The sequence below is a fragment of the Ursus arctos genome, unplaced genomic scaffold (assembly GCF_023065955.2).
Source record: "Ursus arctos isolate Adak ecotype North America unplaced genomic scaffold, UrsArc2.0 scaffold_6, whole genome shotgun sequence".
In the NCBI taxonomy this organism is placed as follows: domain Eukaryota; kingdom Metazoa; phylum Chordata; class Mammalia; order Carnivora; family Ursidae; genus Ursus; species Ursus arctos.
This window is the reverse complement of record NW_026623078.1, coordinates 19,195,206-19,222,160: the sequence shown is the minus strand read 5'-3', so window position 1 is coordinate 19,222,160 and position 26,955 is coordinate 19,195,206. Positions and strand designations below refer to the sequence as shown.

General features: G+C 42.4%; 1 protein-coding gene across 3 annotated transcripts in view; it reads right to left on the bottom strand.

The window, feature by feature from the left end:
- The window catches only part of CHD7 (chromodomain helicase DNA binding protein 7), a 189,096-nt gene that overhangs the window by 116,785 nt on the left and 45,356 nt on the right, over positions 1-26,955 (bottom strand). For 2 of the 3 annotated variants that reach the window (XM_026516429.4, XM_026516431.4), the window contains exon 2: positions 9,507-11,342. The exons of the other annotated variant lie outside the window; for it this stretch is intronic. In XM_026516429.4, the coding sequence (XP_026372214.1) occupies positions 9,507-11,168 (1,662 nt within the window). In that variant the 5' untranslated portion in view covers positions 11,169-11,342. The remainder of the gene's footprint in view (positions 1-9,506; positions 11,343-26,955) is intronic. 3 annotated transcript variants of the gene reach the window in all.

The window sequence follows — 26,955 nt, the reverse complement described above, 5'->3', positions numbered from 1 at the left end:
AAATAAATCTTTTTTTTTTTAAAAAAGGGATTTTCACCTAAGTCTTCACTGAGGGAAACTTATTAAAACTGATCTTACAATCTGGTGTATTTTTGCTCTATGACTGCACAGTCTCTTAGTTTTTTGTTTTGTTTTGCTTTTTCCCTTCACCAATGATACCCTAGCTTAGAGAACTTATTTATATGTAAATATTGGTTTTTAACTTTCTCGCAAACACTAAAACTGTAAGCTTTAAGCTCAGCTCCAAGGACAGACCTTCTCCAAAATCAAGCTCTGGAGTATTTCTGTCCTTCAGTTGTCTTCTACCACTGTTTCAAAGTAAGAGGAACACCTGATTGACTCAGAAGTCAAGATATATAAGACACGGAGCCCCAGCGCTGCTTTCGCATCTGACCCCGACATGGGGGGCATGTATGCTCCCTTAATAGTCCCCATTGTTAGGGGAATCCAGCTACCCTGAAAGGGGAAAGCATCCAGAAGAACAGCTGATAAAAATCAAATACTACTTAACTCCTTCTAAATCATCAACTTTTTCCCTAAAGAACTCTCACTTGTCTCCTTTAATCCACGGTACGCCTCCATGCATTTCAACAGCTCTCTCTGTGAAAATGTCTTTGCAATATTTGAGCAGCCAGAAATGGAGTTAGCTTAGTAATGGACCAATTCAAAGCAACGTCAGCACATCCTACTTGGTGACTGCCCCAGTTCCACTTCTGCCTGTGGTTACTGACAGATTATCTGTAGATTTACAGCTATGAATACAGAGAATGGAGAGTAACATTAAAATGTCAAGACTGAGGTAAATTCTCCATTAGTCCCCACTGTCCATTTCTGTCAGCCTCCACAGTGGTATTAAAGTTTAGCTGTCTCTTCATGCTGACATTCTGAGGTGGTTGTAACATTAACAGTGAAAACAAACACATCATAACTGACTAATCCCATGATTTTACATGATTGCTTTTTTAAGTTCAAGAGAACGTTCAAGCTATAAGGGTCCAAGAAGAGGCATGATCTAAAAACTGAACTTTACTTTCAAATACTCCTATACTCAATAAGAACTTCAAGTCCACGCATGGCCCCTTCATGAAAAAGTTTAGAAATATAACTTCGAAAAGCTTCGGAGAAAGGACGATCTAAAAGTCCTTGCCTATTCACTAGCTGAGAAATCCACCCTGCCGTGTTCACAGCCCCCTCTGATACACAGGAAGCAGGGACTCCAGAGCCCACCGAACAGCTGAGGGAGGGATTCCTCCCCCAGAGCTACAAACCTGCTCCAGCCTGCCCATGAAGAGACAGGAAGGGCACAGGCTAAGTTAGAACACCATTCCAGAAACTCTCAGCAAGGCTTCCAACATCACTACGGGCTCGATACCCGCCCACTCTCTGCCCATGCCCGAAACAAACCAACAACACAGCTCTCAAGATCAATACATCTTACTTCAAATTAAAACAATTTTTTTTTACCTTCACAGTTAGTGTTAAGGTCTAAGAATTCTCCTGAAATCGGTGGTAAGAATTACTTAGAATTATAAACATAGAAGACAGTGGAGAACAGGCTAAACGCACAATAAAGCAGAATACATAAGGTGAATCAAAATGGCATGTTTCCTTTAAATAACTAGCTCGGTGATGATTTTAATGCAATCATTAAAATAAGACATAGGGAGGGGCACCTAGGGGGCTTAGTTAAGTGTTCGACTCTAGGTTTTGGCTCAGGTCATGATCTCAAGGTTGTGAGACTGAGCCTGAGCCCCACAACCGGCTCTGCACTCAGCAAGAAGCCTGCTTGTCCCTCTCCCTCTGCCACGCCCCACCTCCACTTGGGCAAGCACGTGCTTTCTCTCCCTCCCTCTCAAATTAAGTAAGTAAGTAATTTTTTAAAATAAGACAAAGGAAATGCCTTCCGGCCTTACCTGGCCATCTCTCTCACCATCCAATCAGACCAGGAAAAAAGCAAGCAGAAAAATGAGTGTCTCTGTATCTATGTTGACTTTTGACTTTTTAAAATGATGCCAACTTCTTGGCATTTTTCCTTTAACTTCTCCACTGACACCACTCCTGGGGCCGTGCCACAGTCCCTAGAAGGCTCTCCTACATTTCTCACACCAAGCAAAAAAAAGTGAAACCTCAGTCATGGTGATGCACTACCACCTAGTAAAGTTTTGCAAGGCAAAAGCACAAGTTTGCTGCTGACTTCCTTCACTGATAAAGGAACCATATTCAGTAACAAAGGAAGAATGAGGGCCCTCTCTCCATGGTTACTTAGAGACTACAATAGATTGACAGCTGTAACTACAGCAAATGGAGAATAATATTAAGATGTCAAGATTAAGGTAAATTCTCCAAGTCAGGTCTAGCAATGCTTTTCCCCTAATTGTCCCCCTGACCCACTTTCCAATTTTCCTTCCCCAGCTAACTATTGCTCTGCAGAAATGGCCTTTCTGAGTGATTGTTAAGATGAAGAAGAAAAAAGCAGAGAAGAAAAAAGTGAGAGGAAAACGAAGGGAGGCATGCATAAGAGTAAAGACGAGGGCTTACTCCCTTATCCTTGGAGAACCAATTTCATAAATAAGCACTAGTGATGGAGAGGCAAAGGGAGATCCCGAGGAGGGGGCGGGGGCGAGTGGAATAACCACAAGTATCCAAAAACCACTTGAAACTACAATCTTGGAAATGGTTATAATCCACTTTCAGAGACACTCACAAGAAAGCACAATGAGGGTGCTAACACCAGTGCTGAAGTTTACTGTCATAATTTAACAGTTTAAAGTTTATTTATATGTGCATGGATTTACTTATACTCCGAGTTGTTTTCAAGAAGAATCTGAAGCAACTACTACTGAAACAGTCCAGCTCTGTACTCTTCAATATGGCAGCCACCAGCCGCACTGGGCTCCCGGTTTGCAATGAGAACCGCCTGGTAAAATACATACTAGATTTCAAGTACTTGCGTAAAATACCTAATTAGTAATTTCATACAGATTATGTGTTGGAATAATATCTTAGATATACTGGGTTAATTAAACATACTACTAAAATTAATTTTACTAGTCCTTTTTTTTTTAATGTGACTATTAGAAAATTTAAAATAACACATGTGGCTTACATTTGCAACTCCCACTACATTGCAATTGGACAGCACTGGTCTAGGAATACAGTTGGTACCTGAAGAAATGACAGCCAGAAGATTTTACGTAAATAACAAAATTCCCTGTCCATCTCAGTGAAGGCCTTTATCTCTTCCCTGCCTTCTCCCACATTGCCAATCTCTGTCCTTCATAGAGAGCTTAGCACATAACACTCAATAAGTATTTCTTTAATGGAGTTGAATGAAAACAACGAGATACCAGATTAAAATGCAGTACCTAAAAGTGGCTTCTTAAAGGTTAAGAAAATTCATAGGCGCTTAGGACACTTAGGCGATGGCTAATATCTAGGCTTCAAAAGTAATTTTAAAAAACTAACTCCTTGTTACCTACGATATTTTTGATACTCACAGAAAACTACAGCCTTTTACAAAATAAAAGCCACTAGGAGACAAGGCTACCGTTTAGTATGCGGCTCACTTCATGCTTTCAGACAGTGGGGTGAAAGGACAGATAGGGCAGAATTTTTTCCTTTGCTTTAACTCTCCACTTGGTATTTTCCATTTTAACCCACTGAATCTCTGACCTCTGGGATAAACGAGCTATGCTGAGGGAAGGCGCAGGGAGTTCTCACTAAGCTGCAGCATATACAAATTGCAACAGAAAAAATACCAACAGTCTTTGCCGAAAAACAACAGGCTGCTGAGAGCACCAGATCGACCAGTAAAGTCAAGGGCAGTCTAGGACAGGTGGCTCGCTGTAAACAAGGTATCACGAAGAAACAACCAGCAAGCCACCAGCACATGGGGAAAGCGGCAACTCCCTTGACTTCCCTCCCGTCTGAAGCAGGTGGGGCACCCTTCTCCACTGAGGTCTTCACTATGGCTGCCTGTTCTCCAAACGTGGCTATACTTAGCACAGACCCTGAATTCAGCCACTTAGGTCAAAGCTGGGTTTTCCTTAGATATATTTTGTTTTCCCCATCTCCGCTAGACTTCAATGGAAGTATGAAAGTATGTCAAGAGTAATATTCATAGAGATACATCTACTCTCTATTAAAAAGACCCCTTTCTCTACTTCCGATCACAATTTGCATAAGTGAGACTTGAGATGCATGGCCACATTTTCCATAAAATTTATTTAGTAGTTGCCAATTACTCTGCTCATGTCTGGAATTCTGTATTTACTGGGTGAACTGAGAGAATTTCAGTAGAATAGTCACTCTACTTGAAATTTACCAGGAAAAGGTTTTCCCAGAAAGGCTGTTTCTAAAAGATATTTATAAGATGTCATGTAAAGACAGAGAACTGGAAAAGTTACAACCACTGATTCTTCTAGGTGTTTTTCCTTTTTTTTTTTTTTAATCTCCTGGGGAAAAATTAGGCCACAGAAATTATTACCCATCACTTCAATCTTAGGAGGTCCTTTAAAAATTTTGTCTGCTTCCTGTTTCCTTATCAGGACAGTATTTCAGGCCCAAATTAATGAAAAGTGTACAAATATAATTATTCTAAGGATACAACATTGCAGATTCTAAATTCCACCAGAAGTCGCCTTCCCGTCCAGAGTCAAATCTGTGAACGAAGATACCTGTGTCTTGTGCAGTTACAGAACTTATTCAGAAACTCAGGGATTTGCCTGTAACTTGAAGGACAATCCACGTAACCAGTCTTTTTTAGATAAGCTCTTCAAATGAACAAAACAATATTCTGTACTCTCCTTCTAGGTGGTTCTCACCCACAGCCACCGCGCATTGATAAACATTCCATTCTCTGCTCTCTTCCCACCCGAGATGCTGCAAAGCACCCCAATGGTGCCGTGTCTGTCCCCGCCACAAACCTCCCAGGACCCCATGGACACAGAACATGCCCATAAGGAGACCACACAGCTTCCTCTCCCAGCCCCCAGCCCCCACATCTCAATAACACTGGGGCATTCGGGAGCCCATGGGGCTTTGCGCTCATTACTTCCTAAGCCTCAAACTCTTCTCCCTGCCCCTTTCACCCAGCCTCCTCTCAACCTGGACTGATCCCTCACATCTCAGTGAAGCCATCACTTCCCCAGCTCACCCTCCCAGACCCCCAACCTCATCCCCACCAGGAGTGGATTGGGAGCTATTTCCAAAGCACACAGCGCTTATCCTGTGGTGTGCTTTCCATAGCAGATGCTTGCCTACACCATCCACCCCCCGCCGCCCCAAACAAGCTGTTTCTCTCTTTCCCAAAGGGCAGTATGATCAGGTGCCTCAATATCTGGTAACTGTTCCCTAAAACCACGGAAACGAAGGCAAACAACGCTAACAATAGTTAACACTGAAATAAGTGCTTTAAGTTATTTTTTAAACTTTGCAACAAGCAATTCTGAGCATTGGCCCGATGATAATACAACATTTTTGAGTCCCCACCATGTATCTGACACCATGTTAAATACTGAAAGATATCATGCTATTCTCGCTTTGCCTCTAAGCAGGGAGGCAAATCTACCATCCTTTTACTTTTTTTAAAGATTTTGTTTGTTTATTTATTTTACAGAGAGTGAGAGTGAGAGAGCAAGCAGGGGGAGGAGGAGAGGGAGACAATCTCGAGCACAGTCCATGCTGCGCGCAGAGTCCAACACAGGGCTCGATCCCATGACCCTGAGATCATGACCTGAACCAAAATCAAGAGTTGGGTGCTCAACCTACTGAGCCACCCATGTCCCCCAGTCTACCCTCATTTCAGAGAGAAAAAAAATCAAGGCCCTGAGGTGAAGTCACCTGCCCAAGGTCACGGAGCCAGAGGTTGGTGGTGCTTTCACTCAAAAGCCTGCACACTTCTCTTCATGCTGGTGGCTCTGAGAGTGGGACTGGGGTTCTGGGCTATCTGCCTCTCACTCTCATTCTCTCTCCACAAACATAAGTGGACTTTTCCAAAGGCTCATAACGTGCATGCAGACTCTATGCAGTGGCAGATGTTAGAATCCAACAGTTGAGAAAATGTAAAACCATGCCTTTAATTTTGTTTCATTTTGTTTTGGAAAGCAGCTGTTTTTCATTTAAAAATGTTACTGATGTTAACACATAATGGTTTACTATTTTTAAAGTTTATTTATCTATTTATTTTTAAGTAATCTCTACATCCCACGTGGGATGCGAATTCATGACCCCGAAATCAAGACTCACACACTCTAGGCTTTCTTCTTCCCCTGTAAACTTTATCAAATAATCAGGATAGTCTGGAGCTAGTACCAAAAAATGTGTCCGCACTCCACAATGAACATTTTGGTCCAATGAACTCTGGCCTTTCTAACATTTTCCTTCGTTGACTCTTCAACATAAAGTTAAAATTATCTTTAAAGATACTTCTGTGTGTTATACAACTTAGAAAATATCTGTTCAGAGTTCACGAGACATTTAGAAAGCATAACTTACATTTTTAAAAAGTGAAAAATTCAAGGTAAAAAAGCCAATAAACCTATCTGAATGTGATAATTCAGCAAATCGTATCAATATTTCAACCCGATCTGGCAGTTTCCCTGTTACACAGCACGGTTTTGAACCACCATTCTATCATATATGAAATGCAAAATAATTTTAGTAGTTCTAAAAAAAAAACATAATTAGATAAGATATATTTGCTAGAGTAGAATGTGAGTCATTCACAGGGAGAGAGAGGTTTTTAGGATTACGTGATAGCATTTTGAATTACCCACATCATTATCCTCATCACACCTGTCAACATGGGCTAAAGGAGGGGAAATATTTGCACAAATCAAATTTAATGTTTCATAACTAAGGCTATATTTAATCACAGTTAACCTGTTCTTTAAAACTAAAAGTAATTTTACATTGTATTTACATGTGAAATGACATAATTATAAAATAAGGTGTGTACTGCAGGAGATCAGAACTAAAGCCCGGAGGAGAATTCACATGAGTATACACCACCGGCTGGCATTATACGAGGCACTGGGTACACATTAATTTCAACACCTTGTGCGATAGGTACTATCTCTCCTATTCTGCTGCTGAAGAATCTGAGGTTCAGAGAGGTTAACTTGTCTGAGGTCACCAAGCTAATAAGTAGCAGAGCTGAAATTCGAACAGTTTTCTGACTATAAAGTCTATGTTCTTCACAAGATTTTACACCTCCCTAGTATTATTTTCAGAATTGAGTGCTTCAAAATCTGAAGAGGATGAAATAAGAAGGCAAATACCACAAACAAAAAAATTTTACAGGTAACTGAACTTAAATAAAGATACCTCAAATGTACTTGTTGACATACATCCCTAAAACAGCTCTGAGTTTGTCCATGATGACGTACTCAAGCCTGGGGCGCTGGAGGAAAAGTGAACTACACCTTGTGTCCCCCAGAGGCTAGCACATACGAAGCCTTGCAGTGCTGAGTGACTCGAATGCCAGGTACTCGTTTCCATTATCAGAATGGCTACTGAGATGTTTTGTGCTCTTGAAACTAGGGAAAGCTGGGGGAGATCAACAATTCCCATCCAGAGATCACATTACAACCACAGGGCATCTCCTTCCAACTGTGCTTGTCCTCCAGCAGAGTGAGAAGATGCTGGAACAGGAGGTCAGAATCACTGCTCTAGAAACATCCCTTGTCCAGTAAGACACTTTCTGAGAAACCAGAAAAGCGTAATTCCTGGAAATTAAGTCACATTCATTTCTGCCCTAGAAAGCACCCAGGCTGGCTGGCCTCAGAGACAGCATTTTCAGTCAGTTCTGAAGAGGGCAGGGCCATCTTGCCTAGAGATTGATATAAGGGAAAACAAATTAGCAGGGTTTGATCTTCTCCACTGACTCCTTCACACTTGTTTTCCCCGAGGCCCTCTGTTCCCAGCCCCTGGTCAGACTGGCTTTCCCCTCCCTCCCCCTGCAGTTGGTCCGGGAACCACAGGGCTCACAAGCCCTTTCCCATGGGGAGACAGGGAGCAGCTCTCTCCCGGGCAGCTCCCACTGACCGCGGGGGTCCGGCTGAGAATATCCCAGTGTGCCAGACCTCTGAGGACAACTTTCCCCAAATCCCCCACGGATCCTTGTGTCCTGGGTCCCCAGGAGACTTTCCTGATCTCCACTTTCCCACTCACACCAGGGCTGAGGCTTCGGAGTCTCTGTTCTAAATGCCTCTCCACTTGGGCTATCCCACATGGATTTGTTTCCTGACCAAACCTTTCTACTTTCACATTGCTTTAATCCCTTCTGTTGCCACTCCCCAATCCCCGGTCCAAACTGTCCTTATGAGCCTGGACCACAGGCTCACAGTCTCCCACGCTTCTGTGGACTGTCTAATCAATATCTCAAGCTCCCCACTGAAGTCTGAATTCCTTAAAACAGAATGCAAGACCTCCACCATCTGGCGTGCCCTGTGGCAAGTTTGAGGTCCCAGGCCCCCATTTACTGAGTCATCCCCAAACCAGAATGCCCTCCTCAGCTCACTTTCCCTGGCTAAGTCCTAGCCAAATGCCAGGGTATTTCCTGTCTCTGGACACTTGTCACACAACCATGTGCAGTCTTTCAGTGGGCTTCTCTTTCTACACATTGGCCATGTTTTTCCACACCAACTCTAAGTTCATTAAGAACAGCTCTAAAATCACATCCTGTGCCATCCAAATTCCAGTAGCAATCATGGTGGATTTGAATAGCACTCAGAGTAATCTGTACATATATAGATCTTAATGTATTTTTCCTAGACCTAGGGCACAAACATCAACGTTTATAACGGAAAGACATCTTTGTGAATATCAAAGCTTGAAACTTAAATGTCTGCTTATGAACACGGTAGGATAACAAAAATCCCAGCTTACAAAAAGGAAGACTCCTGTTGTCATGCCGGGTACCCAAATCTCTTGGAGACCAAACATTTCTGCAGATTAATGTTGACTATGATTTTCTACCCTTTGCAATTTAAGTTCACACTAGCATCCAATAGCTGGTAAAATAAATATTACAGAAAAACACATTTTGAAACTTCCCAAGGGACAAAAAATCATAATTTTCTGAAAGAGGTGGGAGAGATTGCCACAAACACGGAAAACTTTGCTGGAAACCGAGTTTCAGTGTGTTTTTAAACCAGAGAGAGAACGAGAAAGAATAGGAGTCCAACGTCCCTGTCCCTGTCCCTGCTGGCAGTGAAAATCTTGCAGGCAGGGTCCCGGGATTAGTTATCCATGGCACATCCGCAGCACCTACCACAATGCCTGCGACAGAAGTATTCAAGACGTTTTGAATCCGTGTATAAATGCGTAAGCCAGTAAGTGAGAGACTCACAGAAAAAAATGAGGTTCTGGCGCAGCTTACAAGGTAAAAATTAAGGAACTCATAATGAAAAAACTTTTCGTGAAATGCAAAGGAAAAATCTATTAGAGAAGTTTACCGTGTTGCACTTTCTACCGCAAGGCAGGCAGGATCCGAGTTCCCTTACCTGAGGCACAGGCACTTTCTGCGGGGTGTTCTGGGGTGATGGGTGGAGCTGTGCCCAAGGCTGGTGATGCGGGTGTGGGGGCGAAGACTGGTGGTGCAAGCCCGGGTGGGGCTGCATCGGAGGGCAGGTTGGCAACTGCTGGAAAGACGGCTGCTGCCCAGGATGCTGTTGGCCAGGCAGCAGTCGTTCCTGGATTGCTTGGGGATCTGCAAGGCCAACACCAGGACAACCATTTGGTCTCATGTGCCCGGCCAAGTCCCTCGGTGCTGAGGACATGCCCATAAACGGACGAGACGGCTGCATGTTTCTGGGGCCCATATTCCTCTGTCCGATTCCCATGGCACCGGGGGGCTGGTGAGATGGCTGCGGGTGGGGCATATTTGGATAACTGCCAACTTCCATTGGTATCCCAGCACTTCCGGGCCTGACTTGTGGAGGAGGAGTACCTGCCGGATTGCTCATTGCTTTCATGGGTGACATGGGAGGTGGAGAGGCGTAAGTTCCCTGAGGCTGTGAAGGATGCATAGTTTGTGTGTTCATTTGGTTAAGTGAGCCGCTGGGGTGGATGGGCTGCTGGTGCATTAGTCCTTGACCACTGTTTGATGGGAATCCTACAGCATTGGGGTATCTTGGTACGGACTGATTCATTGGAGTATTATTTGTAAGGCCTAAATTTTGATTCATCCCTGTATTGTTAACTAATCCCTGATTTAGGTTACTGTAAGGATATCGAGAATACTGCCCTGAGTTGTTTATAGTAGGTGAGGGGACTGTCTGGCTCCGAGAACTAAAGTTAAGGGTCTGTGGCCTCACAGCCCCTTGCTGAGGAGGATTAGGGGAGAATCTGGGGCTGTGGGCAACGGATTCTCCGTGGAGAGCAGTAGGGGGGTGGTGGTGGAACTGCTGCACTGAATGGCGCAAGGAGGGCGCCATGCTGGGACTCTGCGGGGGCACGTGGGGCAAGTGGCCGGGGCCTGACGTGGCAATGAAAGGACTGCCCTGACTGAGGCCCTCCTGGCCTTGGGAAAACTGGCTCATCCTCTGCTGTGGCTGGCCGTGCTGCTGCATGGAAAAATCCCCACGTGCCAGATAGCTGCCCATCTGCTGCATGTGCTGAGGGAGGCCCTGTGTGGGGGGCCCCGACGGGGCGGGCTGGGGCGGCTGCGGCTGGGGCTGCTGCTGGTAGGGGGCCCGGATCTGGTCCGGCACCTGCACAGCCCGGGGGCCCCACATGGAGCCGCTGTCCACGAAAGACTGCCCGTGCCTTTCGTTCTGCAGGCCAGGGTAGACGCCCATCTGACTGCCGCCACTGCCACCGTGGGGGACCTGAGGGACGGGAGGGGCGTGATACTGCGAGTGAGGAGACGCGAGCCCGTTCCCAGGGGCGCTGCTCATCATCCTGTTTGGCTGATCCATCAGATGCATCTTTTGTTGTTCGTACTGATTATAGTGATCGAAATGGGTCAACTTTGTTTGATTTTGATTAGTCGAGGGATGATGAAGGGAGGGCTGCAAGGAGGCAAAGCCTTGGTCTATTGGCATTTGCTGACCCATGGGGTTCACTGGATTTTCAGGGTAACCACATTCTCCAAGGCCTTCAAGGCCTTCACTGAAAATATTCCCATCCTCGCCAAAAAGACTCATCATTCCCGGATCCGCCATCTTCTTCCAACACACCGCTCCTCCAAACCACAGCTCAGGGGCTTGTCTGTGCTTCACCTCACTGAGGTGTTTGTCCTCAAAGCCTATAATCCTTAACTAATCTTCTTCATGTCATTCCATATTTCTTTAATTCTCTTGGACCCTGCAGTGTCAGGCAAAGTCTGGATATAGGTCCTAGAAGAGAGTGGGGGATGGGGGGAGGGGGGAGGGAGGAAGAAAACAAAGAATTAGGAACAAATGATAAAAACTGGCAGTATTTTACGCATTTGAATTTGGTTTCCATTAACAATACTAATCTAGCCCCCTCGCTGAGCTGTATTTTATAAATCTAGTTCACTTTAAGAGAAACTCATTAGCTTCTACCAGAAGCATTATTATGATCGGTTACTTAGAAAGCAAGCAAAACACTAACCTTAACCTTAAATTAATCCATTCACTACACTTCCTAACGCTCCATTCTTGGATGGAACAGAACAAAAGAACACAACATGAAGCAGCAGCAGCTGCCACAGCAGGCAAGCAGATGTATGAATATAGCCAAGCAGCCCATCTGCTGAACTAAAGCCCTGGAAATGCTCTGGTTACCAACAGCCCGCCCTTAACCTTATTCCCCTGAGCAGTGTAATCAGATGAGCAGCCGTGGCACCGAGGGCTGTGAAAAGCTCAACTTAGTTAAATTGACTAGAGGATTATACAAATACCAAAATCAGTCATTTCGTACAAATTAGATATTTACGGCCCACATACAACTATGTCACAGCAACAGAGGTGTCAAAGGAGAACGTGTCCACGACGTTCCAACGAGGGAGCATCCGCAATGATGATGGAAAGCAAGCTCGCAAACAGTATGATAAATTCATAATTCCATTATGTTTAATGGCAGGAATATACAAGATTCAGAGGGAGATCAGCATAAAAGCTTTCATTCTCCAAGAAGGCTGATTTCACTCATGGCTCTGGGCCCGCCGCGTCCCCGGTCTGCGCTGCCGGCTCCGGAGTCCGATCACAGGTCCTGGTTCCCAGGCAGGTGCCCGACCCTGCGGATGGACCCAGAGCCCATGTGACCACTCGGAGAGACTCTAGCTGGATGGACGGTTGCTAGACGATGACTGTTCTCATCAGAAGAAACCGAAAACTTTCCCCCCAACCGGTCAAAACTGACAATTACTTTAACAGAACAAAGTTCAAACTACCCGTGCAGGCTTCAGCCCTGCCTTCCCCTCTTCTGGGACAAGGCAGGACGAGAGCCCGTAGGGAGAGAAGCACATCCGTCGGTGTCCTGTGTTTACGGCACCAGGTGTATACCACCTACTGCTGTGCGTTTTATTCGAACAGTTCCTAACAGATTTTGTGCATCCGCTTAAAGTAACCAGTTTAAAGAATGCTTCACCAATCAAAACAGGGAAGTGTTTTTGTCGAATGCTAATTAAATCAACAACCTAATAAAGAACTAATTCACATAGGAAAAATGTCCGAAATCTGAAACATCTTTGGAATTTAACTCATTTTTTCCCTCTTTCATGAGTACATGAAGCATTGTTTGATACTGCCCAACTTGAAAAAAGCAGTATCTTGTTGAAGAATTTCAAAAGTGATGTTAGAAACAGGCTCACTCATAAATTCTACTGACACGCTTCCACACGAGCATGGGAATGAACAATGGGCAACCAGCACTGCTGAGAACTTACCAGCAAGAGAGAGAGAAAACCCAGCTCCTGCTTGTCCTACTCTAACATATTCCTAACAAGGGGAGAATTTTGCTTACAGAAAATGTAAACAACATTCCTGTTCACTGTCAGAACTACAGACAGAACACCTGAGAAGGTCTCCAGGTCTGTAGTTTTCAGGTGACAGCTGTCAGCTAAAGTCAAAGGTCTCCTCACTCCGCCGCTAACTGCCATGAATTTTCTGATCGACTTTCTCCAAAACAGAGGTCAGAAGGGTGAAAATAAGGTGAGCGTGAAAGCCATTTTATTTACCGACATGCTGCTTTACTACACAACCACTTTCGAATCCAAAATAAAGAGAAGCAGAAATCTTCAGTGCCAAGTGCAACAAATATTTATAAACTGAATTACTTCTCGATAGCCTAAGCAGTCGGTCTTCATTTATTCAAGACTCATTCTAGCTTTCAAGGAAATACTAGAATGGACTTGATAATAGCTTAAACTAGCGGTGCAGACTAACCACTTACCAAAATAACCTTTCAAATTAGCTTAAGGAAGGTAATGTCTACTCATACGGTCGGATGGCCTTGTTTTTCACCCTCCAGGGTCCCCTGTGCGTCGCAGGAGGCAATGCTCCTACTGACTGCGTGGGGTTCCCAGCCAGCTCTGGGGGGCAAGCAGCCGAAGGGGAGGGGATGTCCTCTGAGCCCAGAGGCACAGCCCGCCTGGAGGAGCCGCTGTGGAGTGACGCTGACTTCGTATCAGCTTAAGGCTGAGCAGAAAGGGGGAAAAGAACTTGCCTACAGGCACAGGAAGGGACAAAACAGAACACTCACTAAGAGTAATCCTACCTGACACATTGGCTTCCAGTTAGCCAACCTTTTCGACTAAGACTCCATTTCCCAGTAGCAGGAAAAATGACATCATTACCTGATATCCAGTAAACGCACCACCCACCACAACTGAGACCACCGTCAGGTGAGCTCCGGGCACGGGAGTTCAGAAACTATGGCTTTAGCCTGTCATTAGTGACTGCTCCCGCTTGCCTAGACAGCCACCACCGCCCTCCTGCCCCTTTTCTGACCTCAAGACTTGGCTGGCGACTATGCTAGGAATCCATCTGGTAGCTGGATTTCATATTTCTGATCTGAGCTAATCTAATTAATTTATTTTGGTCTTTTTTAATTTGATCAAGTCCATTTGAATACCCACTTTCCCAAGTCACAGCTGCAACATGTAATTTTGTTTCTATCAAAGATATTCATTTAAAACTCCTTTTTGGAGGTTGGCCCCTTCTCTACGTTCAGTATTTACATTTTCTATGTCTAGATAGATCAGCTGTTCAATGAGCCATCAAATCAGAGCCGTGTCATTTTAAATTTTGTAGTAGTCACATTTTAAAAGTAACCAAAAAAGAGTGAAATTAATTTTAATAATAAATTTTATTTAACCCAATATATGCAAAAGATTATCACTTCAACATGCAATCAACATCCAAAAATGGATGAGATTGTTTACATTTTTTGGTACTGAGTCTGAACCCCAGTATGTATTTTACACTTGCCGCATATCTCAATTTCTACTGGCCACATTTCAAGGAAAAAATGTTCACGTGGGGGTAGCGGCTACCATGCTGGACAGCATAGTTACAGATTATTAAAAAGAAGTCTAGAAATTCAAGTTGTCAATGTTCTCAAATAATTCTCATAATTATCACTTGGGTAATAAATATTCAAGCTGTCTTTCTGTTTGATTTGGCTTTAAATAAAAATCAAGCTAAATCTCAAGTCACATTTACTTATTCAAAATACATGTACTGAGTACCTACAATGATCCAGGCACTGGTCTAGGTACTAGAGATGTACCAGCAAATGAAAACAAACAAAATTCCCTTTATCCTCATGAAGCTCATCTGTAAATGATGAACCTTAAAGAAGTTAGATTCGAAAGGTTACGGTAATGAAAATTTAGGATACCATTTTACAAAATATTTCTTGGGAATTTATGATGACAAGTGTTTTAACTATGTGTGATATTACACAGTAAACAGCACAGAAACACACAGTGAAGACATAATAATGTAAGTTTTCACTGGCCCTCCTGGGCACTTGGGTATGAGATGAGAATGACAGACGCCACAGAAGGTGCACACGTCTGGGGTGAGGAGGGGCCCGATGAGACAGCTCAACTAACACAATCACCTACATTGCAGAAGAGACTTCACCGTGAACGCAATTATGAAAATCTGAGAATCAGCAAGTACTTTGGAGACCCTCTAATCCAAGCCCCTCTTCCTTTAACAAATTCAAAAACCCTTTTATAGACTGAGAGAAGAAAACATCTTCTAAAAAACATTTTCACGACAATTTCCAAAGACGAAAGAGAAATGTATGGAAGAAACGGCACCTTACTAGTAAGAACAAATTATTAAAGGCCCAAATCAGGGTCTCTTTTGCTCAGAAATAGGTCCCTAAACTGCTGAAACCAACAAATAGAAGAGAGTTTCCTTTCAAACAAATGTTTTTAATTATACTATCTGTAACTTTTAGGAAGCAAACACCTATTAGCACCATATTGAGGCTCTTGGTTGATTTCGGGGGTAATAAGCAGGATGAAAACTGGCAGATCCAAAAAACAAGTAAACCACACACAAAGAATCAGAGATGAAAGGAACGGGCATACAGCAAACCAAGGTGAAAGAAATAAGTTGTGCAAAAATATATATTAATATCTTGAAGTGAATTTCTGACTTCCTCAAACTTACATAAACAATGCTTAACTCCGTCGCTCTTCCCAAAGTAATATGGCATTTCTGCAGCCAGGTTTCGATGTGGTATCACAGTGACCTGGGAAACCAGCAAGGAGGGACATGAATACAAAACACCCCCATGTGCAAAATGTTTTCCATAGTCCAGCCACATTTTATCCAATTGTGTAAGTAGAATGCCATCCAGACGAAACTTTTTTCATAAATATCCGACATAATGTGGGCAAGTGTGGAATCAAAGGATAACCGCCTTTTAGGTGATGAAGACCATTTTTTGTTCTATAGCTTGATTTGTAATTGTTCTCTTTAAGTTTCTCTCCTCTACCTCCAAAGAGCCTGAGGCACGTGACATGACTGTGACAGTGATTCTTGGGATTGGGTAAAGCATGTATCAGCATTTCCACAGCAGTGTCTAGCAGCTGGAAAAACACATGTCACCACCTGCAGTACAACCTGGGAAGACGCCGCTCCATCATCAAGGTTACAAATCATATCAAAAGAGGAGAGGATCCATGAGCCAATGGGTGAGCACACAAAAGATAAAGGACTCAAGCACCGCTGGATATTTGCATTCATAGATCTGCTAGACCATGAGATCTGTGGATACTGATCCCACCAATGGCCCCCAAGAGCCACTTGGGAAAGAGAAAAAGTCTACCCAAGCCAATACTCGCTGTGGGAGAAGGTATTATCCAATAGACAATGACCCAGATAAAGAATCGGGAAATGCCCCCAAGTCAGCAACATCAGTTGACCACAAGTCCCTTCCAGATTTGCCTCATGGACCAAATGGTTCCCTTCCTGAACCACCCACGCCAGGAAAGGCCACATTTTCTTCCACATTAGTATGTTCGGGCAGTGCCAATACGCTAGGGATGTGCTGTCCCACACAACAGCCATGAGCCACATGTTGCTATTTAAATTAATTAAAACTAAATAAAATTTAAAATTCAGGAGCTCAGTCACACAAGCTACATTTCAAGTGCTCGCTGTGCATATATGAATGGTGCATACGCGGAACATTTCTGTCATTGCAGAAACATCTTTGGACAGCACTACTACCTATTTCTTGTTAGAGGTAACGTTTTTAGACAAAGACCATATTAGATAATAGCAACTTTCTCTGATGAAAAATATTTTCTCCTGTTCAGAGCGTTCTTTCAAAGGTCCATACCTACCCCTTGTGAAATGTATAGTGTCTGTTCCATTTAACACATTTTATGTTAATTAACTGTATTTTCCACCTATAAAATTTCTCCTTTCTATAACATCTCCCCAAAACATTTCTATTTCTTAATGAATAATTTTTATTATGTTAAGAATGAGTCTCAACTCTACAAAATGTAACACTTAAGAATAATTAATTTCAAAATACTTTTCACTTGTAAGTGGCTTATTACCACTGCCCTTTAATAAAGTATTTGCAAGGTTAATTTTTACAACCAAGAATCTACATAACTATAAGACTAAGGCCACTATTTTTCTTAGTAGCTTTGTGTATTACTTTCGTTCACTATTTTATTGGAAGAAAAAAATATATAGAAAAATCAAAAAAGGATTTGAAGTCCTTCAGAAGATCTGTTAGTCCAAGCACCCTATGAAAAATAAAACCAAAAAATAAAAAGAGTAAGAATTGCATTTACAGTTAGCTTCCATTTATATCACTAGGTAACCCCAAATCTGCTGATATTAATTGGGGAGAGACATACCTTGAATAGGAAGAACTACGCTCAGAGTTGATGCTTTACCTCAGCACTCCCTGTGGCAGCTAACACTACCTCTATCCATCCCTCTGACCCAGCCAAACAATGGGAAACAACCCTCCATCCTTCCCAGCATTCATTCGTTTAAAAAATATTTAATGACTGCCTACTTTGCATAACACATTTACCAGACACCGGGGACACAGAGCTGAACAAAACAGACGCGGTCCCTGTCCTGTGCAGCCTGCTATTCTAATAAATGCTCCTTGGATAGCCTGCGTACTCCATCCACCAACCAACCTGCTAACCCAGCCTCCCAAATACCCCACGAGTCCACTTCTTCCTCAGTTCACACCACCTCGGTTGGACTCAGGCCTCCGTGTGTTAGTCAAGGACAAAACATTAAAGGCTGGCTGTTTCTCCCAGTCGGGTCTCAACAAGTTCACACAGCCGTCTGAATGATCTTCCAAAATACAAAACACATCATCTTTCTCCCCTGATTAAAATCCTTAAAGGAGTTTCCACAGCTTTCCATCAAGCCCAAATGCTCCAGCATGGGGGGAAGGCACTTCATAATCAGATCCCTGTCAACCTCCATTCTAACCCCCCCCCCGCCAAACTCCCCTCCCCCACCCCTGAAACAAGCACACAAATAGCCGGGCTAGGTCTGTCAAACCACGGGAAGTTTACCAACAACCATCCATTCACTTCCTCACACCTTCCTTGCCTCCCCCACCTGCCTCCTTCCCCCATCACCCTGCAGTCTGGTGTCTTTTTCCTCTCAGTTCCTTTGTTACCACCAGTCTGGGGAAACTTCCTGACCCTCAGCCCTTTTCCTCTTCAGGCTGATTTTGAAGCCCTCCCTAGGATTTAGCCGACTGGGGAAAGGGATACAAATACACCTAGCATTGTTGCTCTCCTCTGTGATCAGCCTTTAGCCTTGCTAAAGGGGGTCCTGGGACCCCGGGCACTTCCTGGGAGCTGGTGAGAGACGCAGAATCTTGGGGTCCTAACCCAGACCTCCTGACACAGAATCTGCATTTTATTAACAAGGGCCCCTGTTGATTCTTGTGCAGATGAAAATTTGGGAAGTCCTGCTCTCAGACTCCGAGGTCCTCCAGCTGCTATGACTCTCACTGCTCTTCAATTAAATGGAGAATGAATAACCAACAACAAATAACTCATCCCAAAGAATTACAAAGCAAGTAATACAAAGAGGTGCTACCTTAATCTTAAGGAAAGGTCGTCAGGCCATTCCTGACCAACAAAGAAACAATACTAATGCTAACCTCATCCAAAGACTTATGAGGACTCCTTATTGACAAATTTTAACTTGGGGTGGTTTACAAGGAGTGGACATCTAGAAGTGGTTTAATTTTCAAGATACATCCATCTGCTTGCCAATCATTTTACATGACCCCCCCAAGTGCAGTTAACATTGATATCTAATGCTATGTTACACAACACACTATTTCACAGGTTTCTTGCAGAATCTTTCAGTTATTTCTACATAACTTTGAGAGTCTGTACATTCTGAGCTGCCTTTCAGATAAAGATGATTTTTTTTTCTATATAATGTTTCTATATAATCCACGGGTGTCCTGTTGATCACAAACAACGGAGCCAATGTTTTCCTTCAAGGGAACTAATGCAACAGCACTCAGCTAACAGTTCATACCAAGTGCATGGCCACGACACTAATTTTTTTTTCTAGATTGGCCAAAAGGTACATACTGTCCTATACATAAGTTGTGCCACTAAACCACAAGAGTCCCAGAAATCAATGTCCTTTAGAGAACAACCTTTATACCCTGCAATGCTACAATGAAGTATCACCCTCTGAAATTAGCTCCTTCAAAGACTAAGCCCACTGCGAAGGCAGCCAGCAGACTCCCACCACAAGACGTAAGAAGGACGCGTCCAGGGTGACCTTCTTTCCATACACAACTTCGCATGGCCCAGCAACAGACCAGTATACATTCTACAAGTACTTAGAATACTCAATAATATGGCAAAAGAAATGAGGACAAACACCTATAAACACATCTGTACATACTATATCCATATACATAAACAAGATATGTATCTGTTAAATATGTGAATCTACCCCATCTTTTTAATGCTATCCTAAGTAATTTTATTATAGACAAGGAAGAAAGCAAACAGAGACAGGTCCAAAAATAGGTAAATGGAAATTTTTTTAGTGTAATTTATTTGGGACAGGGAAAATAAACTTCAGAAATGTATTTCAATCCACTTGGCAAGGATGTTTATTGGGCAGACTAATGGAAGAGTAATATAAATTTTACAAAATCTGGTGATTGCTGGTACATCTTGCTTAATATTGTACAATACCCTGGCATAGTTTAAAGAAACAAAACATGGTTGATCTATAAAAGCAAATGATGCCACATGTTTATTAGCCTATTTAAAAATCGCCATTTGAAAATATATTTCCCTATTCATTCTATCTAGACCTATTTCAAGCAACTGACTACACGCACGCACCCCCATCTGGTGATGTCAAGCCTACAGAAAGTGAGAAGAGAATAGAAGGAGGGAAGGAAGGAGCTGCCTAGGGCCCCCCTCTGTCTAGGGGTGCCCTGCTGATCACGAACCCCTCTGAAGCTGATCCTGATCCACTGAAAGATGCCACGGGGGACACAGGCAACAATGCTGAGGGGCTAAAAAAACAAAACAAAACAAAAAAACACAAAAAACCCAAAACGGCAAACAGCCAAGGCTCTTGTAAGAACTGTGTTTTCTGTATACTTACTACAGTTGTCACTGATTAACTGATCTGGCAATTTCCTACATTCTTTTGCATTTTCAAGGGTTCTAAAGAGTTGAAAAGGGGATCTTGTCTCATCTTCCAGGGGGAGTTTAAAACTCCCAACTCTGCCTGGTTTGAAATGCAGGGAGAGAAAGGTTGTAGTAAACAGCGTTCTTGGATACATACTACTAACATTCTTTTCCTTAGAGGAAGGGGTAAAGAACCTTTGGCAATACCACGGCTGAAAATAATTTATCATTTTCTCTGCTAGGAGAGCACATGTGATGAGAAGCGTTATCCATCACGAATAAACCTGAGCAGACACAGGAAAGTGTCACAGGACGAATGTAGAGGTCACACGGTAACCTGGAAGGTTCTTTAAAGATGCTGTATTTCATGCAAAAGAGGAATACACAGGACTTCGAAAAATCCAAATTTCTATCAGGGAAGCAAGCAATATCAAAGTGACGTAGGACTGTAACGAAAGGTGAGGGAGGTCCTTGGAAGAGTGTTATAGAAAGTTATTTTGGAAAATTGCACATGCTCTCAAAAACATAAATCTATGGGGAAAAGGATGAAAACAAATATCACTTACTCAGTAATTACATTAAATCCCTACTTCAATATAAATTATATTTGACAAAGGAAATGAAACAAAGACTGGAATACATAATAAACAACTTCGCATCCATTATATCATAATCACTCTGACTTATAACAAGGTTGGAAACATTTCTTCTATGCCTATGACACTTATAATGTGAGTAGGTTCTATGATGATGAATCAAAACTATCTGACAATCAGAACTATTATCAAACACTATTCTAGGGACGCCTGGGTGGCTCAGCCAGTTAAGCATCTGCCTCTGGCTCAGGTCATGATCCCAGGGTCCTGGGATGGAGTCCCACCTTGGGCACCTTGCTGAGCAGGGAGTCTACCTCTCCCTCTGCCTGCTGCTCCCCCTGCTTGTGCTCAATCTCTCTCTCTCTGACAAATTAAAACAAAACAAAACAAAATAAAATAAAATAAAATAAAACATTCTAAAATATAACACTGAAAATGAAAACTATCAATTTCATGCAGCTAAATAAGTCTGATACATCTTTTTTTTTAAGATTTTATTTATTTTTTTGAGAGAGAGAGAAAGCAAGAGACAGAACATGAGCAAGGGCGGAGGGGCAAAAGGAGAGGGAGAAGCAGACTCCCCGCTGAGCAGGGAGCCCCAATGCAGTGGGGCCGGATCCCAGGACCCTGAGATCATGATATGAGCCAAAGGCAGACACTTAACCAACTGAGCCACCCAGGTGCCTAAGTCTGATACATCTTTGAGCCAAGTTAAATGTCTTCATATTCACATGTAACAAAAGACAACAGTTTTCTCCATAACCTCCGTATATTTAACTTTACGTTTTCCTGCACCCACAGCAAAGGCTCAACCCTGAACCAGCCTTTCTCCCAGTTACCCAGAAATTTTTGGAGCTTCCTTCCCCAGTAGCTGAGCACTGTGGGCAAAATGAAATAACTTTTATACTATTCTAAGCAAATTAATTCATAACCCAAATCTGTACCCCCAAATTACAATACACTCTACAGCAACTTCCTTTATTATTTTCTGCAGCACCATACTAGTCTACGTTGCTGAAAGCTGACTGTAATGGCCACTTCTGCCTCAAACATTTCCCCCTGAAAGTCATTCAATTAACCAGTTCTCAGGTTAGGTAATTTTTACATGAGTGTACAAGATTCCTGATATTAGGATATTGTTCTAACTGGCAGGTAAACTTTACAGTATAGACGTAGTTGTAAGTTTCTACCTTGTGTTCGTTTTGATCAGAGATCGATACTAAGATCACCTCAAGTGAGCAGGTAAAAGAGATTGTAACGTTTAAAAAAAAAAAAGGCACAGTGAGAAGAGCTACCACCAGGTGAGACATTTATTTCGCATAATGAGGATGATGAAGATAATTTACGGCTTACCAATGAGATCTTATCATTGAAATTTGTACTTGGTTTAATCAAAAAAATACAAAAACAACAGACACTATCTACTCACCTTTTAAAATACAGAGCTTCCTAAGGCCTCAGACTGCTGCACCCATCCATTGGTAAGGTTTTTGCAAGTTTAACTAGTATACATCATTTGCCAATAAAATTATAGTGCAGGTAAGGAAATGAAAATAGTTAAGTTTCATCAGTGATACTATACATCATATTACACTTATCCACATTGTTCATGTTCTCACCCCCTTATTTATATCTCTAAACATACCAAAATCCCATGCCCATTTCACAATTTTTCCTCTAAAACATTCTGCAGAACATAAAGCTTTTATGCTGTCTAGAGTTCAGTGCCTTTAAAAACCAGTAGCTATGACAAACATATCTCTAATTTCTTAAAATAGGCTTAAAGATTCTGTATATAAATCGGAGTGTCCTATTAAATAGAATACTGCCCTACACTACATCTTCCAGATTGCAATGTATACAAGGAAAGAGGAAAAAGTGTTCTCGAAGACCACATATCTCACGTTTCTACTTCAGAAGTAAACTCACAAGCCCTCTGTGCCTGGGTTGGACAGCTGTCAAGACCAATGTTCCTTAGCACTAAAACTAATATAGGGAGATTAAAGATTGTTTCTCACCATGGTAAAGGGAATAGCTTTAAAATACCACTTGGTATTTCAAATTGTTTAGATAATCAGTATTCAAAGACTTTTTACTGGTTGCATACAAATTTGGTAGTTAGCAGCTTTTAACCTATCAGAATCGTTTATAACTTTTTTGTAGAACAAATTTAAGTTTTCTGTTACTTTCAATTTTTCAATTTTGCATATATCTTTTATTTGAATAAATGGTGTCCCGTTGAAAGGTTGACTTCCAAATATATACATTTCAATATTTCTTTCATCATGAACCATTTTAAGTTCCATCAATATTTGCTAACCCACAATTAACAAGTATCATGGAAAACTATAAAGTTATCTGGCATCCACAAACAATAAAATGTTCTAAATAAATTTTGGTTGTTAATTTCACCTGGCCCCTTGGTTCACAGCTTATATTTAAGCATTTCAGATGTAAATCCAGTATAAAATAAGTAACCATGTGAGTATGCTGAAAATAACTGGTTCCTGATGAATCAAAATCATGTTTTAATAAAATTATCTTTCTGCATTATAATATTCTTCTGTCTTCATATAAATATACTTTGAGTTATTGAGCTTGTTTTTTGTGAATTTTTTCTGACCCCTCCAATACTATCAGCTAGTACTTTGTTGTTCTTGGGGAAAGTGTTTTGGTGGAGATAAGACAGAACGTGGAGAAACATAGGGACCCTCCCATTAGCCCTGTGTAGCTATTTCAATTAAGTGAAATTATATGAAGTTTAAAATCCTCTTCTTCTATCACACCAGCCACACGCAAGTGCTCGACAGCCACACGTGGCTAGTGGCTACTGAACTGGATGCAGCAAATCTAGAGCTCCGTGGAATTGTCACCACACTAGAAAATACAGGCTGTTCTGCTCTAGAGGACTCAGCAGAGATCTAGAGGGCAGGCAGGAGAACAGCAGGCAAAGGGAAGCGGGAGGAGGGAAAAAAATCCATTCCTGAGGCTTAGGGAAGCGGGATATACTCAGATGTCTACAAATACCTCAATATGTCTTAAGTGGAGGCTAGATCTTGAAGGGCCTTATAATTCATTCTGAATTCATGGAGAAGTCAAGTCACTCTCAAGTTTTGAAGCCATACGGTTTAGAAACGCATACGTTTTGGAAAGAATCCCCCTTACCAACTTGTGGATCACAGACTGGGAGAGGTGGGAATGGTACGAGAGGAGGCCCAAGAAGCCCAGTTTGAAGGCTCTTGCAGGAATTCAGGTAAAAGATGATGGTGCAGGGAAAAAAGGAGAGGAACATACCAAAGATACAGAACTACCCAACCACCTGATTCAGTTTCTGATCGGATGTTGGAGGATGAAGAGTCTAGGATGACAGGACTCTGGCTTGGGTAACCGAGCAGATGGTTATACCATTCACCGAAACATGGGGAACAGAAGAAAAGTAGAATTTATACTGGGTGGGGGGGAGTGTAGAAATAATCCACACAGAGCCACCAAGGAAGCCGTACAATATAAAAGTGAAGAGCTCAAGAGAGAAAGCTGAGCTAAAGATATGGCTGTCTGGGTCACTGACAAACAGAAGGGAGGCAGTGCCAGGAGTAGATAAGATCACCCAGAAAGTATGTTTAGTGATAAGAGAAAAGAACAAGGAGAGAATCTTGAGGAATGCCAACACTTATAGGGCAGGCAGAAGCATCAGCCAGCATGACAAAAGCAAACATCAAAAAAAGGAAGGGGAAGAAAAAGCTTTAAGAAGGAGGTGTTCAACAGGTTCAAACGCTATACAGAAAGAACAGTGTCCACCAGACTCCACAGGCAGGATATCAGCAACTCTGTTAAGAGCAGTTTCTGTAAAGCAGCAGAGCCAGAAGCTCATGTGCTCGAGTTAAGGTGGTGATGGGAGGAGAGAAGAGCAGAGAAGGCTGCAGCCTCCAACAGAGAAGGTGAACAGACAACGGGCAGCAGCGGACTGGACTGATCAAGGACTGGTATCTGTAGACTCAGCAAGACAGAAATGGGATTTGTGCTCAAACACAACTCCCGCAACCCTGGGAAAATTCCTTAGTCTCTCTGTGCCACAATATAAAATGGGGATAACAACAGCATTTACTCCACAGGGTTATTAAAATTAAGTGCATTAATATTTCTAAAGTGCTTAGAACAGTGCCTGCCACATGGTAAGCAGTATATAAGCATCTGTTAGATAAGATATGTAACACTGACAGGAGGAGACATAAAAAGTGAGAGGTCCAAGGAGGAGCATAGAAAAAATAAGTCCCAGAGGAGGGGGCAGGGGTGGGAGAAGACCCACACATAGGGCATGGGATCTGCCTCTTTCATCGGGACAAGCAGAAGGATGGGGACAGATAGAGTTAACAAAAAGTGAATATGGTTTCATTCCCATGGCTTCAATTGGCTTGGTCAATTCCAAGGGAGGCAGTGGTCTTGACGTATAAGTTTTACAGAAAGAAACTGAAGACAAAAATAAGTGGAAAGATATACTGTGCTCATAGACTGAAGAATTAATGTTATTACAATGTCCACACATAGAGGCGCCTGCGTGGCTCAGTCGGTTAAGCGTCTGCCTCTGGCTCAGGTCAATGATCTCAGGGTCCTGGGATCGAGTCCCATATGGGGCTCCCTGCTCAGCAGGGAGTCTGCTTCTCTCTCTCTCTCTCTCTCTCTGGCCCCCACCACCGTGTGCTCTCACTCTCTCTTTCTCCAATAAATAAATAAAATCTTTAAAAAAATCAAACGTCCACACTACCCAAAGCAATCTATAGATTTAATACAATCCCTATCAAAATTCCAGTGGCATTTTTCACAATAATAGAACAAACAATTCTAAAATGTGTATGGAACCATAAAGGGCCCCACACATCAAAAGAGCAAAGTGGCATGGTCACTAAGGTCTGAGACCAACTCTGAAATGACATCTGGTTCTAGAAATAATTCCATCTATCTCTAATTCATGAGGACTAAATTAGAGTATATATATATAAAGCATTTAACACAGTCCCTGGCACATAATTAGTAGGCAATGCAGATGATCAAACAACTTTCTCCTTTAATGTGAGAAATTTAAATATGCAAAATATGTCAACCAGGCTACGTGGCCTTGATCCAGTTAGGTAGCCTCTCTGGTTCTTGCTTCTTCATCTGTGGAGAGGGGAAGTGGAAAGGTAGCTGAACAAAATGGCAAATATCTTACCACTCTAAGAAACTAAGTACTTCACAACTGGAAACAGGTGAAGTACAGCTGCCCTCTTCCGAAATTCACACTTCCAGTGATAGAAAAGTAATCAAAATTTCAAAAAGCACAGATAATGGGTAAAAAGTGACTATACAAACTGAACACACCTATATTATGTAAATAACTCAGTAACTCTAGAGTTACCACTCTACAGAATTCATTCTGAATTCATGGAGAAGTAAATCACTCTAAAGTTTTTACGCTATTTAGAAAGATATATATTTTAGAAGGAATCCCCCCTTACTAAAATGTGGGAACCGCCAGTAACTCAAGTAACCGCTCCCCCCTACAGGTAAATTAGCACCTGGTTTATGTGGTAAGATTAAGAAACTACCATTTCTCAGAACACATTCCCTTGCAATGCTATAAAGGGGCATCCTAGGAAATCCCTCTGCTTCAGACCACCTAGAGAAAGGGAGGTCAGGGCAGTGGACACCTGTAGGCACCCCTCTACAAACAAGGCCTCAGGCCTGCCAGGTCCTTTCCTAAATGTCTGAAGTGTTAGTCCAAAGACCAAGAAGTCACCTAAAAGCAAATTTCTCAGAAGAATGAAACCTCATGCTCTCTCTTTTCCTAAACAAGGCTGGCAGCATGCAATCTCTCCCTAATCACCAATAATATAAACTCTCAGTCACAGAACTGTAATCCTCCCATTAAATTAACAATTTAAGGGTTCAGAATGTAACTACAAGGCGCCCTATAAAGCACTGAAGAACCAGATGCTAAATGTAGTCTTCCCATTTCCCATTTATTTGCTGAGCAAACTTGAGAAGTGACCTCTTCAATTTCCTTTTCCAAAAGCAAAATAGGTTAATGTCAACCATCATCTGCAGGGATGCTGTAAGGATAACTCCTTCAAATTCTTACCACAAATATACGTACTATAAAAAATGGATTAAAAAATTTATTATCCATTATGATTAGTCTTGAAGGTCTAGCTTAGGACCCTTCTTTCCTCAGATTCCCTAACTATATAGATGGAAGAGCTCTCCAATATAAATCAA